The sequence below is a fragment of the Sturnus vulgaris genome, chromosome 1 (assembly GCF_052056855.1).
Source record: "Sturnus vulgaris isolate bStuVul1 chromosome 1, bStuVul1.hap1, whole genome shotgun sequence".
NCBI classification, from domain to species: domain Eukaryota; kingdom Metazoa; phylum Chordata; class Aves; order Passeriformes; family Sturnidae; genus Sturnus; species Sturnus vulgaris.
This window is the reverse complement of record NC_142243.1, coordinates 151,704,620-151,719,850: the sequence shown is the minus strand read 5'-3', so window position 1 is coordinate 151,719,850 and position 15,231 is coordinate 151,704,620. Positions and strand designations below refer to the sequence as shown.

General features: G+C 41.0%; 1 protein-coding gene across 1 annotated transcript in view; it reads left to right on the top strand.

Moving 5' to 3' along the window:
- The window catches only part of KCNK9 (potassium two pore domain channel subfamily K member 9), an 85,759-nt gene extending 71,368 nt beyond the window's left edge, over positions 1-14,391 (top strand). Inside the window, exon 2 of the mRNA XM_014885073.2 lies at positions 13,067-14,391. Coding sequence (XP_014740559.1) covers positions 13,067-13,908 — 842 coding nt within the window. The 3' untranslated portion in view covers positions 13,909-14,391. The remainder of the gene's footprint in view (positions 1-13,066) is intronic.
- Positions 14,392-15,231: the final 840 nt, after the last annotated feature.

Genomic DNA, 15,231 nt, shown 5'->3' with positions numbered 1-15,231 from the left:
ATCTGTATTCTTCATAATTAGGCTTTCTCTCTCTCTGGTATCCATGCTGGGAAAGTGCAGATGGTAATTCTGTGTGTCAAAGCATCTCCTGTGTCATTTATATAGCCCCTGCCACTGCAGGGTCTTAGATCACAATGGAGGTTTTCAGGTATAAAAACTGTGCAAATGATGTTTATGACTGCTCAGAAATCTTCCATGAAGTACTTTGTCAGTCTGATTTATCGAGCCACCTTGTATGGAGGAGTTCAGCGATGAAATAAAATGAAAAACACTGGTTACGATATTAAAATAATATAGTAGGTCATTGTTTTCCACCCAGCAGAAGATAAATGGTGAGGGGTTTGAAGAAGTTTTTCTAAGTGACTTCCCATTTCTTCCCACTCAGTTTGACTATTCCTGTTGGCCAGGAATAGAAAACTGAAGTGATGGATGGCTCTGATTATGCCTAGTCAGGTGCATTAAATGGTGTCTCACTCTGCTGCCTCCCACAATCTCGCTGCTTGCTGTGCTTACCAGGGCTGGTGGGAAAAAGGTAGATGTCTGTAAACAATAAAAAAAAGAGGAGGGGAAAGAGCTCAGATTGGTTTCTGAGCCCATATTGATTTTCTGAGCACTGGAAATGTGTTGAGGAGTTTGAACAGATCCCCTTTTGGTAACTGGGATGTGTCTGTCAGCTTCCAGACTCGGTAGCACACATGAACCCCGTCCTGCTTTTCATGGGTCAATCCATGGGAGAGATGCTTGCAGTATATGGAAAGTTTCTTTTTAGCATCCATCTGCTACATGGAGCTTAGCTCACATACTTGTCTCTGGTTAAAATATGAACTCATGTGTACTTGAGTAACAGTGCTGTGAGTTTACAGACACCAAGAAAAATTACTCTATTTTCATCAGTGTAAGACAAAATAAGATCCTATGGAGTTTTAGCTACAAACCAAGGACAAGTAGGTTTGAGATGCAGTACTTCATTTCAGGTTTTGTGTCAGTGCTGTGTACAAGAGCTGTCTAAAGTTGTATGAAATACAATTTGAAGTCTGTAGAAATGCAGCATTGAATTTCTGTGGCTCTGTATCTAAATTTGGGTTGTTGATGTACAAGAAAATTGAATTCAAGCTGGAAAGGTGCAAAATGCTATCAAAGTGACCCTGTCTAATGCAACAGACTAGCTGTGACTGGTTTATTCCTCCTTGGAAAAAACAAACAAACAAACAAACCAGGCTATGAGATATAGCTGAGTTTTATTAGTCTGTAGGAAAGGCAGACTGGGTGGGCTGCTGTTTGAGCTGAGAACTTTCATGAGAAGAATCAGACGTTGAACAAGTTTGAATTGAAAACAGGAAAACTTTTAGCTGTAAGAGCAGCCAGTTTAGGGACAGCCTTACAGTTTGATTAGTGGAGATGGAAGCTCTAACTGAGGTGTACCTCTGTCTTTTTAGGAAGGAGATTTTCAATGCACAATGAGCTCAAGTTCTGGGTTTTATGTCTCTTAGGCTCAATTTCCTGACTTTCCTTGGGCAGTTTATGATGGCTGTAACAGCATCCCATGAGAAATGCTTCTGGCTTTGTCTTGTTGGGAAAAGATACCAAGGTCTCTACGCTCCTGGTGTGTCCTTGCTTCTGCAAGATCAAAGTTGCTATCAGAAAAATGTATGAGGTTGCTTCATTTGAAAGTGCCAGCCCAGTGAGTTAGGCTGGTGTAATTACCCTGATACAGCAATTCCAGCAAATCTTCCCATAGCCAAAGCTCAACAACTTTGACCTTCATGTTTTAGCTCAGCTCCTCTGTCTTCAAAGTACAAGGACAGATGTGCCTCAAAGTTAGTACTGGCCACTGCTTTCAGTGGAAATCTGGACAGGACTGTACCATTGGGCAATATATTCCCATTAACTTTCTTGGTTTCAGCTTCAAAAAATGCTTTCTCAATCAGAATTGAACTTCTTCCTTCACAGAAGTTTTGATTGAATGATTCAGCTTTTCAAAGATAATTGACAGAACACGCTTTAAAATTTGTAGAGGATAATTGAGGCATCTCTCTTTGCTTGTATTTTTGGGCCTAAGGGTTTTTTGGGGGGAGCAATAGCAAGAGAAATAAAAGACCATGTACGTTGGTAAAAGAAACTGAACCCAAAGCATTTGAGCATTATTTTTTCTTTATTTTTAATGAAATCTATGTACTGCATTCAATTAAATCTATCTATAAATCCAATTGAATCAGTGCTCTGCCTATATGTGATGTAATGGGAGAAATTATGACAGATTTCACTGACTTTTGCTGTTAGATCATTGAAGCCAGGTTTCAATTAATAAAACTGCTGCAAAAATTAGAGTTGCCTGCAGGGAAAATAACCTTGGCCAAAACTGCAGGCAGCCAGATTCAGAAGACATGTTTGGGGATGTTTTTCTTTAGAGAAGGGTACAATAAATGCTGTAACTGATGTAAAGAAGTCTATGACTGCAAAGTTCTAGAAGCAGGAAAACTTGTGCCATTCTGACCAAATTCTTATTGTGGTCATTAAGGGACAAAGAATCACAAGCAAAGGAAAGGGAAGAGGAATTTTTGGTTCTTTCACACTTGGCTGTTCACCTGCTGACACAGAGACTTCCGTGGAAGAAGTGACTTTGTAACTGTAAAACTTTGTCTAGACCAGAGCTTTCTCTGTTTTGGTCAAAATTTGGTCTAAATTGATTTGTTGGCATGTTTTTCTAGCAGAGATTGAACCTAAGCACAGTGGAATAACTAACCCTCTTTTAGCTGCCCTTTAGGATGGGGAAAGTCCTGGTTTGTCAACAGCAGAAAGGAGAATCTGCTTAAAATACCATGGACCTATTAATATTTTTGAAAGTAGGAAAAATATTCTTTTTTTTCATCTTCCACATGGGAAAAATCTGCAGTAGAAACAGCACAAAATTGAAACAGATACATGAGCAAGCTCATGGCAAGCTGTCAGTGTCTTGTGTGTCTCTTAGCTGCATAAAGGGGAAAGTTGTAGAAGGAAAAATGCAATTACTTCAGTGCAAACACATCTGACCCACTTTCTTGGGTGTCACCCCATGTCTGTTACTGTTACTCTGTTTTACCAGACCAGCCCTGACAGCTTTTGATGTCACACGGATTTATGAACATTACTGATGTCACACAGATTTATGAACATTACTCTGTGAACTGCACTGGACAGTGACATCACAGCTTCAGAGGACGTGTGTGCTGCATCATCAATGACCTCAGTCACTCTGCTCTGTGCTGGCCTTTGTTCAATATGATAATATTTGTTCAATAGGGTTTTTGTTCAGATACAGCTTCTCAAGCCCTGGCAGTGTCAGACTGAGAGCTGAGAGCAGGATCCTGTTAACTCTGCGAAGACTCAGACCTGGTGGTTTGAAAAGGTCTTTGAATAAACTGGAATGAGAAGTTTCTCATGCTTCTTTTTTATCATCACAGCATAGAAAAAACCCATTAATATTTTGTCTTTTATTAAGACATGATTCCCTGTGCTTCCTCCTGATGTATTTCCCCCTGATCCCTCACGGTGCTGTTTGGATCATCCTGCCAGCTCTGCAGGTGGTGAGTCCTTCATCTTCCCCCCTCATGGACAAGACTCAGGTCATTGCTAATAAACTGTGAGCAATCAAAATCAGTTACAGTAAACTATTAAAATTGCCCAATAAGTCAATTTATAAAGGTGAATAAGGAAAAAAGGCTTATTGCAATCACATCCATGGAGTACAAAAAGCCTTTGTGCTGTAAAGAAATGACACCATCAGAAGTTTGTTATTCAGTGAGGACATAATGTTATAGTTAGTGATCATCAGTCACATCCACAAATGCAAAAACGATATTTTGCAGTCCAGGGAACTGATAACCCTGAAACCACAGTTCTGCAGCTAGAAGGGCTGTGCACAGCTCTAGCAAAGATCCTGAAAGTTTTTGAAGAGCAAGAATGACCTCAGACAAATATAATAAAAGTGATCATATAAGGAGCTGCTTCTAAAGAGAAAAAATCTATTGTATATGTACATCTGTATATGTTGTAGAATGCCTTTTGTCTTTCTTGCTGCAGGACTCTGTCTCCAAGAGCTCTGTTTATAGCTAATATTAACTAAGGAATGAAGCTATGGCTATCTCCAAGAAGTGTAAAGGAGTGAGCAAAGATGGAGAGAAATGGGGATGTTGGATTGAGGGCTACAAAAGAATAACGTGATAAAGGACAGCACAGAACAAGAAAAGTACAGGCTGTGTATCAAAAAAGAACTTCCTAATAGCTGGATCTACTGGACAGGGCAACAATTTCCTAAGGGAGAGAGCAGAAGCCCTGTTATTTCAATCACTTAAACAAAACTGGACAAAGCCCTGGAGAATATATTGTAAGGAACAATCATATGCCATCCCCTGGGAATGGATAACATGACCTGATAAAGTCTTTTCCTAATGGTTGAGATGATTCTCTTCAGATTGAGAACTTGTTCTGGGCATGATTTGTCTTGGGACTAGATATGATGTGAGCCTCAGGTCAGTCCTCTGATTGATTCAGAGAACCAAGCAGAGGAGGAAGGGGAGGAAAAGAGTGCAGGGACAGTCAGAAATAGAGCTCATGGGAAAATATTGACTCAGAAGTGAACTGTCAACTGCTGCCCAGCTGGAAATCCAGCACAGAGCTGCTCTTGGTTTTGGGAGGAATCGGGAATGGTACACCAGACACAAATCTGATAGACCAGGATCACTGTTCTTTAAATGGTTATCACCTCACAGAGCTGGAGAGGAACCTCTCATCTCTTTCCAGCCTCTTTTCTGAAGCAGAGGAATTTTTAGGGATGAGCTGAGATACTGTTCTATCTATACAAAATGAACTGGTGAGTGTTGGCATACTTGATTTCTTGGGAAGCAGTAAACCAGGTGGAAATTACCTCAGCTGCTCTGTTACCTTATTCAAAAGAATTGCCAGTGACTGCAGACGTCTCCTATCTGAGCAGTAAAAACAGAGGCTAAGTTCAGCAAACAGTAAGTTTGAGATAATCAGATCTTCTGTGTCAGATAGATGAACAGGAAGATTGTGATTTCATGGGGCCATTTGAAGTTTTCCATTTTTTCTCATTTACTTTTTAGTAAACCACTTTATAGTTTAGATTTTAAACAGAAAAAAGGGAAATATTCACATTCAAAGAAAAAACAATAACAAACACAAGCAAACACAGAAGTCTCAAATATTTGATTTTTTTTTTTTTTTTGTAAACAACATATTCCAAATTTTCTCTTTTGCTAGAAACAAGATGTTCCTTGATGAGCAGCAGTAGTCAAGCCTGGCTTCCTGTGAATGTAAAAACATCTCCAGTTCTCTTGAACCCTGATTTGCATCTTCATCCTTGCAGGCAGATAGATATTCCATCATAGGCTGTTTTATAAGGATATGGAAATATCTCATTCCTGCAGTTCTCTTCCATGCCTCTACATCTCACCCCAGTTTCCAGGACCTCCAGCTCCTGTTTCTTTCCAGTAACTGGCCAGAGAAGGAGTTGATCTCAGCTGCAGCTCAGCCTGCACTATGTGTATGTTGATTTTTAGGCCCTTTTATGTGTATTCACAGATTGGCCAGATGGCAGGCCCAGCAGAACAGATCACTATCAAGTTCACATTACAGTTCCTTCTAAGTGGTGGAAATTGGTGAGCAGCTAGCTTCAAAGTTATCATGGAGGAAAAACAGATGGGCAGAGATACGGATATAGATGGCTCATCCTTACCAAGAAATGGGAAAAACACAGAACTAATTAGAAAAAGGAAAGTTTTTTTATGCCTTGGTTTAAACTCATAAACCTATTCCTTACTGCCATAACCCATTGGGTATTTGAAAGGGCCAAATGTGACCAAATCTATGTTTTTGCATTATGCAAAAATGAAGCTCAGAAGAGAGGGGATGTGTCCTGCTGCGTTTTGAAGCTGTTTTCCCTGAACATATTGGAATTTTGATTTCAAGATCAAAAAGAAAAGAAGTCTGTCCTTGTTGTGGGGAGAAAAAAATCAGTGGAAGCCTGTTGCATCCCTGCCACCCAGAATAGGAGATCTTCTGCAGGTTTTATATAAAAAAAAAACAGTGAGTGCAATCTCCAAGGTGGCATGACCTTAGTTCTGCAGCCAGGACATGGAAGCAATTGTAACAGACCAGGGATGAGCCAGGATGAGAAGCCATGCCAAGCCTGTTGAGGGATTTAGGATTTGAGGTTTCATCTGGGCATGTTAGATTCTTTTTCTTCTCCTGTGGTGTCCCTGTCTTCCCAAAAGAAGATATTATCACATATTGCTATGTGTTCCTGTAGGGAGACGTGCCATGCTTTATCTTGACATTAGAGACTGGTTTTTGAGCATGGAAGGGGATGTGCAAAGCTATGAGAGATTGTTCAGCTGAAGACTACAGTGAGATCAGCCCACAAGGGAATAAAAGAAAAAAGAGATCCTGGAGATGTTTGAGGAGAAAAGCAGCAGGATTCAGGGAGAGGCCAGACTTGGGAGAGAGAGGAGGGAACAGTCACCAGCGCCCATGTGCCAGCAGGGTGGTGTAGTTACACAGCAGCTCTCATCCAGGTAACAGCAGCTCTTGATTATCTTACAGGAGAAAGTCTGTCCTGGTGAATGAGTTACTACCAGTTAGATGAAATATCTCCCTGATGCCTCCTGAAAATCTCTTTCATCTGCACCACAAAGGCCACGTTGTTTCTTCTCCCTGCTGAAAGCTGAAAGCAGAGCAGCAAATCCAGCAGACACAGCCTGATCCTTGTGGCTGTTCCTCTGACGTAGATGAACCTCTGAAGTGAAGTGTGTGACATCAGGAAGATGTTTTAATCTGAATTACACTTGCCCATCTGAAGAACAGGTGTCATTATCCTCCCTTCATTATCTCCTGGCCTGGGCTGCTGCCAGCATGAGTAAGAAGGGTTTGAGTCACAGGATGGAGAAGTTAATTCCTTTCCGGGGACTGTTGTCAGAGACGACCTGGCCCAAATGCCCATCGTGGGGATGAATGATGTGTAGATGAACGAGGGGAGAATCCTCCTCCTAAGAGAAATAAAGCATCCCTCATGAATAATGTAGAGCATTGCTGTGAGAGTCAAGACACCTAAGACTTGTTGCACATTGAATGTGAATGTGAATGAGGCTCAGCTGCTCTGCAGATACACTCTGGCCTGAGCACGACCTGTAACTAACTTACCACTGCCACAGTTTTTATTTTTTAACACTGGCCATGTACTTGGCCTGGTACCAATGCACATCTAGAGACAAACCTCTCTCAATCCCTGACAGAGCCTAACATAGAAAAACACTCAGAAAACCCATGCAGGCTTTATCTGTGCTACTAAGTGAAGTAGGACCTGTGTTTTGTAGGACACAGAGGCCAACAGAGATGACACAGTGAATACCAGAGATAGATAAACACGTGTACTGCACCAGGAGGGTGCTCAGTTCCAGCAGACCCTGGCCAGTGTTAACCTCCCTGTGTGGACCAGGCATGGACTTTGCCTAGGACAGGGCTGCTTATTCCAGGGGGAAGCCACAATGGGCTGGGCTGATGATAAGAGTGTGGACATCATGGGCTGGTGCTGGAATTCATCCTCAGAATTACAGAATTGTTAAGGTTGTAAAAGATGTTTAATTTCAAGTCCAGTGGACTTACCCAGCACCAACACCGTGTTTACCATTAAACCATGTCCTCAAGTGCCAAATTCCCATGTTTTCTGAACACTTGACTGCTTCCCTGGGCAATCTGTTCCAATGTTTTACATTAATTTTCATGATTTTTTTTCTCTAATATCTAACCTAAAGCTCCCCTGGCAGAATTTGAGCCAAGTTTAGTTTGCTAGAGTAGATACTGCCTTGCAGTGTTGGAGATGGCTACTATGTAGATGCAACACACTGAATATATTCAAGATTTTTTCTCATAATGTTTTCTCTTTGTTATGGATTTGCTTATTCCGGCCAGTCTGTATCATTACAATAACATGAATTTGTTTAAGACTCTTTTTGCCCTAGAAGCAAAGTATTATTTCAGGGAATTTGTGTTGGAGGACAGGACAAATGTTACCGACCTGTCTGTACCCTCCAGCTGAGTGTGGTGCAAAAATGACTGATGTAGATCTAAGCAAGCTGCTCTGTCCACATGAAATTATAAAGTGTCAGAGATACTTGCTTGGGGCCTGAATGTAACATGGCATTTTTTGTGGATAAAAGGTCTATAAAATCATGAGTGACACAAAGAAGGAGAATGGGGAAGATTGTTCCTGGTCTCTTCCAAAAAGGAGATACCATTGCCATCAAATGATAGTAATGAAAGGGAAGTAAAGGAGCAATGACAATTTTTAGAGAATACAGGGCTGTTCTATGAATCTTCTTGCCACAGGATGTTAAATACATTGAGGAGACAATGCCCGAGCTCATGAAGAGAAATCCATTTTACTAAACCCAACAAAAAACTGGCTTGAGAAATCCTTGAGCAGAAAATAATGAAGCTGCATACATGAATTCTTGGGGAAAAACTCACATGTAATTATAGCACTCCTCTGCTCTTCCTCAGCCCTCTGCTTGTGGTCACTGTTGGATTCAGGGTAGCTGTGCACAGAGTTGCTCTGCATGTTCTGGTTGTGGGATGGGACACCAGGACAATGTCTCTTTAGAATACAGAAAAAGATACTGGGGTTATCCCCAGCTGGACCTCACAGAGATTCTAATGAGTAGTTTCTTTCTGTGTCTCATCTGAAAGGCACCATAGAAAAATAAGCATTGAAGAAGGCCCTAAGTGGTTTTTCCTCAGACCTTTATAGCTCCACTCTGGCAAACAAGACAAGATAATTCTTTTTTTCTTCTAGAATTACATGTAGGTGCACATGTTCTTTGAGAGTTTTTAATCAGAGAAAAGACAAGGCCTGGAAAAAACAAAAGCAGGGAAGATTCCAACAGAGAACTGATTTAGTGCCAGCCTTTACAGTGTGATTCTTTTCTTCTCTTGCCTACACCTTGCTGCAGTTGTGCTTGGTGTCTGTAGCCCAGCTGTTCCATGTCTGGGAGGAGATGGATTTTGTGGTGTATTGGTGCTTCACAGTCCAGAACTAGAGTAACACTGAAACATGACATTTCTTTGTGCCAAGATATTCTTCTTGGTGCCAGCCCAGATGAACTCTGTCTTGAAAGCCTAAGCAGCTGAGAGGGGTTTTGAAAGTGAGGGAGAGTACTAATGACATTGCTTAATGGTAGATCATTAAACACCAGACAAAACTGCCTGCTGTGGTCACATTGCTGTTTTGTGGTACCTCAACAAACCAGTTACTCTACTAGAATAGGATGGGAAGGGTTTGCTTAGGTGTGGTCCAGTGTGAAGCTGCATCTGGACCTTTCTCACTCTCACCTCAGCTCTGTGGCTTGTTAAGGGATGCATGTCCTGTACCCAGCACTAAGGTCTTCTGCTCCATCTTTCTTCTTCACTAGAGAAGGGAGAGAAGCCCTGATGTCATCATTAATCTTTCTGTTTTTCTTTAAGCCTTGTGTTTCTTAAGGATGGCACAAAGTCATCTCTTTATACTCTGCTAAAGGGCAGTGACATTTGTGTGGAGGAAATGAGGAAGAATTTTGTTATCTGGAATCTGCTACCAAGTCAGTTGCTTCTGCTTGTGCCTTTACTTGATGCAAGTAAAACCCAGCTACCTGGAGACTGATTCTGTGACGTGTGTCCTTTCCCACCATTATTGCTCCTTTGTGCCCCTCTTCCTCTGGCAATTATTCACCTTCCCCTTTTTCCCAGAGGCAGTCTCTGATGTTAAGAAGACAGTGGTTTGTTTTAGATTTGAAAAGTACTGAATTTCAGAGAACATGCACTGCTGCAGTTTGCTTTCCATGTATTACTCTGTACAGTGCTGGATAGATTCTGCAATGCTCATGTTAGGAGAGTTAGGTCTATCTTTAGTGCATTTCCACACTCCTCATTTCAGCGTGTTTAAGGCAATGGCTAGGCTGTCTATTCCTTAAAGTCATGTTATATAGGATAAATCTGTGACTCTAATCCTCTATATGTTAATCTATTTGTAGAGTCTTATTCCAGCTTCATTAATAAAGTCCTTTCTTTACCAAGATTCATGGTGAAAGTACAGTAATAGACATTTATCTGATATTTTGGAAGGTGAGTATGACTTGGGGCCAAATAGAAGTCAGAATTTCTGGATTTTTTTGTCTACTTATGTGAATTGGAGGGAAACTAAAGCCTGCTGGTGTCTGTACTTCCCTATCTGTAAAACAGGGATATGGATATATTTGTATCTTATGGGGTATATAATTACAGAGTCTGTGACAAATCTTAGAAATTCAACTGTGAGCATGTAAGCACATACTATTAATATTTTATGATGTCTCCAAACTGTTTCTTAGGGATATCTTTAATGAGAAGGATATAGTGAGATCAAAAGAAGCCTTTTTTCACCCCAAATATTTTTTTTTAGAACTCAAAGTAAAAGTTGTTTCCACCAACTGCCAACTCTGCAACTATCTGGAAAATCACATTTTCTGAAGCTTTTTCTCTTTATCATCTGTAACTAAAGCTATAAAATAGGAAGATGTCCCTAGTTTAATTAACACCCCTATAGTTCAAAATCTGATCTTAGTAATGAGAGGAAATTATAGCTTTTATTGAGGGACAGTCAGGTGGAACTAACCCAGCATCAATCTGGTAAGACACTTCCCTTTCCAGGTGATTTGCTGCTTTTTGTGATGAACAGACTACCTGGGTCAATACAACAGGTGAATCTCTACTTTATAACCTGCAAAAGCAGCTCTTGTTTTGAGTTTTGTGCTTCTTTTGTAAAGTGGTTTTTACAACTCATCCATCAACAAATACCAACTGACCTAAGAATAAACCTGTTGCTTTTTGAAGGGGATTCTTGCTGGTTTTCTTGTTTTATGTTCCTTGTCTTCTCTTGCTTTACATTTTGAAGGTTGCCTGGTGTTCATATTTCAGTTCTAGTAAAAATGCACACTCTGAGATGCAGCCCCATCCTGAGAGGAAGGCAGAATTCTGGGTTCTGCACCTCAACACTGGTGTGGCAGAGCTACAGAAGGTCCAGAGAATGACATGGTGGTAATGATCAAGGAAATGTGACTTCTGCTATATGAGTTTAAAAGGCTGTGGCTTCAGTTTAGACAGGAAAAAGCTGAGAGCAGAGATAAAGCTGAGTTTAGCTGAAAACATGAAGATGGTAGATAAAGAAGATTTAGGACTTCAATTCTGTAACTAAGGTGTTCTAGCTGAAACAAGGAGATATCCTTGAAATTAAAATGTACTTTTTTTTACATAGCAGATAGTGAACTTCTGTAATTTGTTGCCAGAGGATATTGAGGAGGTGTGCAGTGTCAACAGTTTCGAAAAGGAATTAGACAAATTCAGAGCAGCAGGTCCATGACCTGAGTCTAAAGGTGCTGGGCAGGGCTCCTCAGTGGTCCTGCCTCAGGGCTATCTCACATCAGGCCTGTCCAGCTTCAGATGTGTAATAGTGTGGGTCTGCTGAATGCTCTGTGTTTTATCTGCCAGCCACCTATGGGTATATTGATATCTCAGGGGTATAAAGCTAGATGATTCTTTCTGGAAAACTGATTTAAACCCTCAATATCTCCAATGCAGGCACCTACACTGGAGACAGTCACACAAGGTGACTATCCTGATTAGGATGTCTTCATTTGGCTCTTTACAGGTAGTTGTCTGCCAGTGCTGTGGGTGTCTAAATTCTTCTGCAGTCAACAGATGTCTAGTCAGTCTAATGGGGACCTAATGAACATGATCAATGAACAGTCAGAACTGTCATTTCAACTAGCAAGACTTGGGATGGTCAGTGAAATAACTCACTACTGCCTGTTTGCATAGAAATTTTATTGACTGTAATGGGAGTTTGGACAGATAGAAAACTTACAGATACATAAATGTAGGTATATTAATCTTGAACAGAGTTCTGTCCCAAGATTTCTCTTATAGTGATTGTAGAGAAATAGTTGTCTCCTGAGAATTACTCACTGACCTGTTTTAGACACCTCTGTGTACACAACAGGAACTGCCCTTGTGAAGTACATAATTCCACTCACTGACTGTAAAGGGACTCTAAACAGTGGTACCCAAATGGTGAATGGACATGATTGCCAAGTGGTCCCAGCTATTCATTTTGGAGACTTTGGTACAGTCTCATAAAACCTCAGCTGTAAGAAATGTAGATTTTTAAAGCAATGTAATCTGAATAGGTGTTATTATAATACCAAAGCAGCTCCCTGCTTATGGATGATTTAGAATAAAGGCTTAGCCATTATTTTACCATCTGAAAACCATGCTGTGAAACATGGTACATCAGCTATCCTTGGATTAGTTTAACATCCTGATGAAATTGCCTTTGCAATACTAACTGTCAAAGCTGTACAACTATGGCACAAGCTGGTAAGTTGTTTATTCTTCCAGTAAGTAAAGATAGAACAGGCATTAAATCTCTAAATTCCTATGGTGTTCCAGCAATGAGTCATTTTCATTAGGTGTCTAGGAGAAAGGCTTATTCAGTATGGGAGAGTTTGTAAAGGAATTTCTTCAGCTGGTGCACCTGTGGATATTGGTAACTCCATGTTGTCAGCAGACATAAAATTTGGATGCCATCACTGTGCTCTGGTTTTGGGACAGAGCAACACCAACTACTCTCAAAAACACTCTGGAAAAATCCATCTATTTCCAAAGCTTCCACTATTGCCTGTGACACTGAATAGACATGAAATTTCTTGAGTTAATCAATGCAATATAACCTTGTTTAGGAAACTCAACACTGTTTGAGGTAGAATTGGTTGCCCGTTCTTTCACCTTTCCCACTCCTGTGGGAGCGTTGCTGTTCTGTGCTTTATTTACCTTTCAGACACAGGGTGTGGGTGAGGAGATATGGGAGGATGGTGTGGCTGCAGTGTCCCTGCAGCCTTGGATCTGGCTGTGGCGTCAGAGCCATTTGCGTGGCTTGCAGGATGGGGGAGCCGTGGCCATCACGTGCCCTGCTGACTGTCCTTGTTTCCATCTCCCCTCCCAGGTTATGGACATGCTGCCCCAGGGACGGATGCAGGGAAGGCTTTCTGCATGTTCTACGCAGTCCTGGGGATCCCACTGACACTCGTCATGTTCCAGAGCCTGGGCGAGCGCATGAACACCTTCGTCAAGTACCTCTTGAAACGCATCAAAAAGTGCTGTGGCATGAGGAGCACCGAGGTCTCCATGGAAAACATGGTCACTGTGGGTTTCTTCTCCTGCATGGGGACACTCTGCATTGGAGCAGCAGCCTTTTCCCAGTACGAGGAATGGAGCTTTTTCCATGCTTACTATTACTGCTTTATAACATTGACTACCATAGGGTTTGGAGACTATGTGGCCCTGCAGACCAAAGGGGCCCTTCAAAAGAAGCCTCTCTACGTGGCTTTTAGCTTTATGTACATTCTAGTGGGGTTGACAGTCATTGGGGCATTTCTAAATCTGGTTGTTCTCAGGTTCTTGACCATGAACAGTGAGGATGAGAGGAGGGATGCCGAGGAACGGGCGTCCCTGGCAGGGAACCGCAACAGCATGATTATCCACATCCAAGAGGACTCCCAGCATGGTCGGCCACGGTACAAGGCCGAAGTAACAGACCTTCAGTCAGTTTGTTCCTGCATGTGTTACAGGTCCCACGAGTACACCAGCCGGGTGGTGTCCCACCAAAATTCGTTCAGCTCGAAGCTGAACCCCCAGTACTTTCACTCCATCTCTTACAAGATAGAGGAGATCTCGCCAAGCACATTAAAAAACAGCCTTTTCCCATCTCCTGTCAGCTCCATCTCACCTGGGTTGCACAGCTTTACAGATAACCACAGGCTGATGAAACGGCGAAAGTCCATTTAAAGGGATTTGTCTTATTTTGCTTTCCTTGTTTTTCCCAGTTCTTTGTTGTTTTGGGTTTTTTGTTCCTTGAGTGAGACGGAGCGAGGCCAAAGGGAGTAGAGCAAGCCAGTCCTCCTCTGAGACTCAGCTCTTGAGCATGAAGCATGGATTATTACTGTTCCAGCAAAGTATGCCTTACATTACCCCCTTGGTGGATGTCAGAGGATTCAAGGTGACGTGAAGTGGGTACCAAATCCAAAGTTGCACACACAGCTGGGAGCCTTCATGTGCCACTGGCACTCCTGACCTAACAAACTTTTTTCCTCACGAGCAGGTTGCAGTGTGTGTGCGTGTGCCTGTGTGAGTGCGGGGTGCGTGTGTGCGCGTGCAATTCCACAACCAGTGCCATGTGACAAAAATTAAAGCATCAGGTATTATTTTTCCTTTTGCCCTTGAAGCAATTGTGTTCCAGCCTGCTTTTTTTAGATTGCTTCCAAAAGGAGCGGGGAGGGTGGGAGGGGAGCCAATTTGTTTCGGTTTTTTTTAAATTTTTTTTGCCAAGACGAGCATGCGCCATAAGCAGTCAATATACCAGGTGTATCATGGTAAATTTTTTAATGCTAGATTTTAGATTGTATTAACATTTAAAAAAAGGCAGGAGAAGATGGATCATTTTAGCTTGCCAGTTCAAAATTAAAAAAAAAAAATAAAGCATGCACTTTGTAAAACTGGTATGCATAATAAAAACACAAGAAAAACTAGCAATGGAATTCATAATCAAAAGCAAATAATCATATTAATTTAACTATATTTAATTTTATAATTTTCAACTGTTCCAACAATTTGCAACCACAATTTTTAGGATAAATTGAGAGAATTGTTGGAACAGGAGAGTGTATTTTGTTATTTTAATTTTTATTTATAAATTATTATTATTATTATTATTATTATTATTATTATTATTATTATTATTATTATTATTATTATTATTATTATTATTATTTTGTGCAGCAATTACCTGCATGAATAGGATTTATATTTTTTGGAATGCTTGGTTAAGATGGGTATAAATAGGAGGGATGTATATTTTTTCTTATATAATAGGGACAGGGCATTCCTTGTTTTAAATAAAAAAATAAAGATGATTGTCTCTAAATGCTTTTGATTTGTAAATAATGGAAAGCCTTTGTTGGTCTCAGGAAGAATTCAAGGGACAGTATCTTGTGTTTGGCTCACTGGGAACTTGTGAGATTAGATGTGATATTGCTTTTTTTGCTAGGCAAAGGCAAAATGCATTTAGCAGTAACAGGCAAAAATAGTTTTACTCCAGTGTTTGGAGGGTAA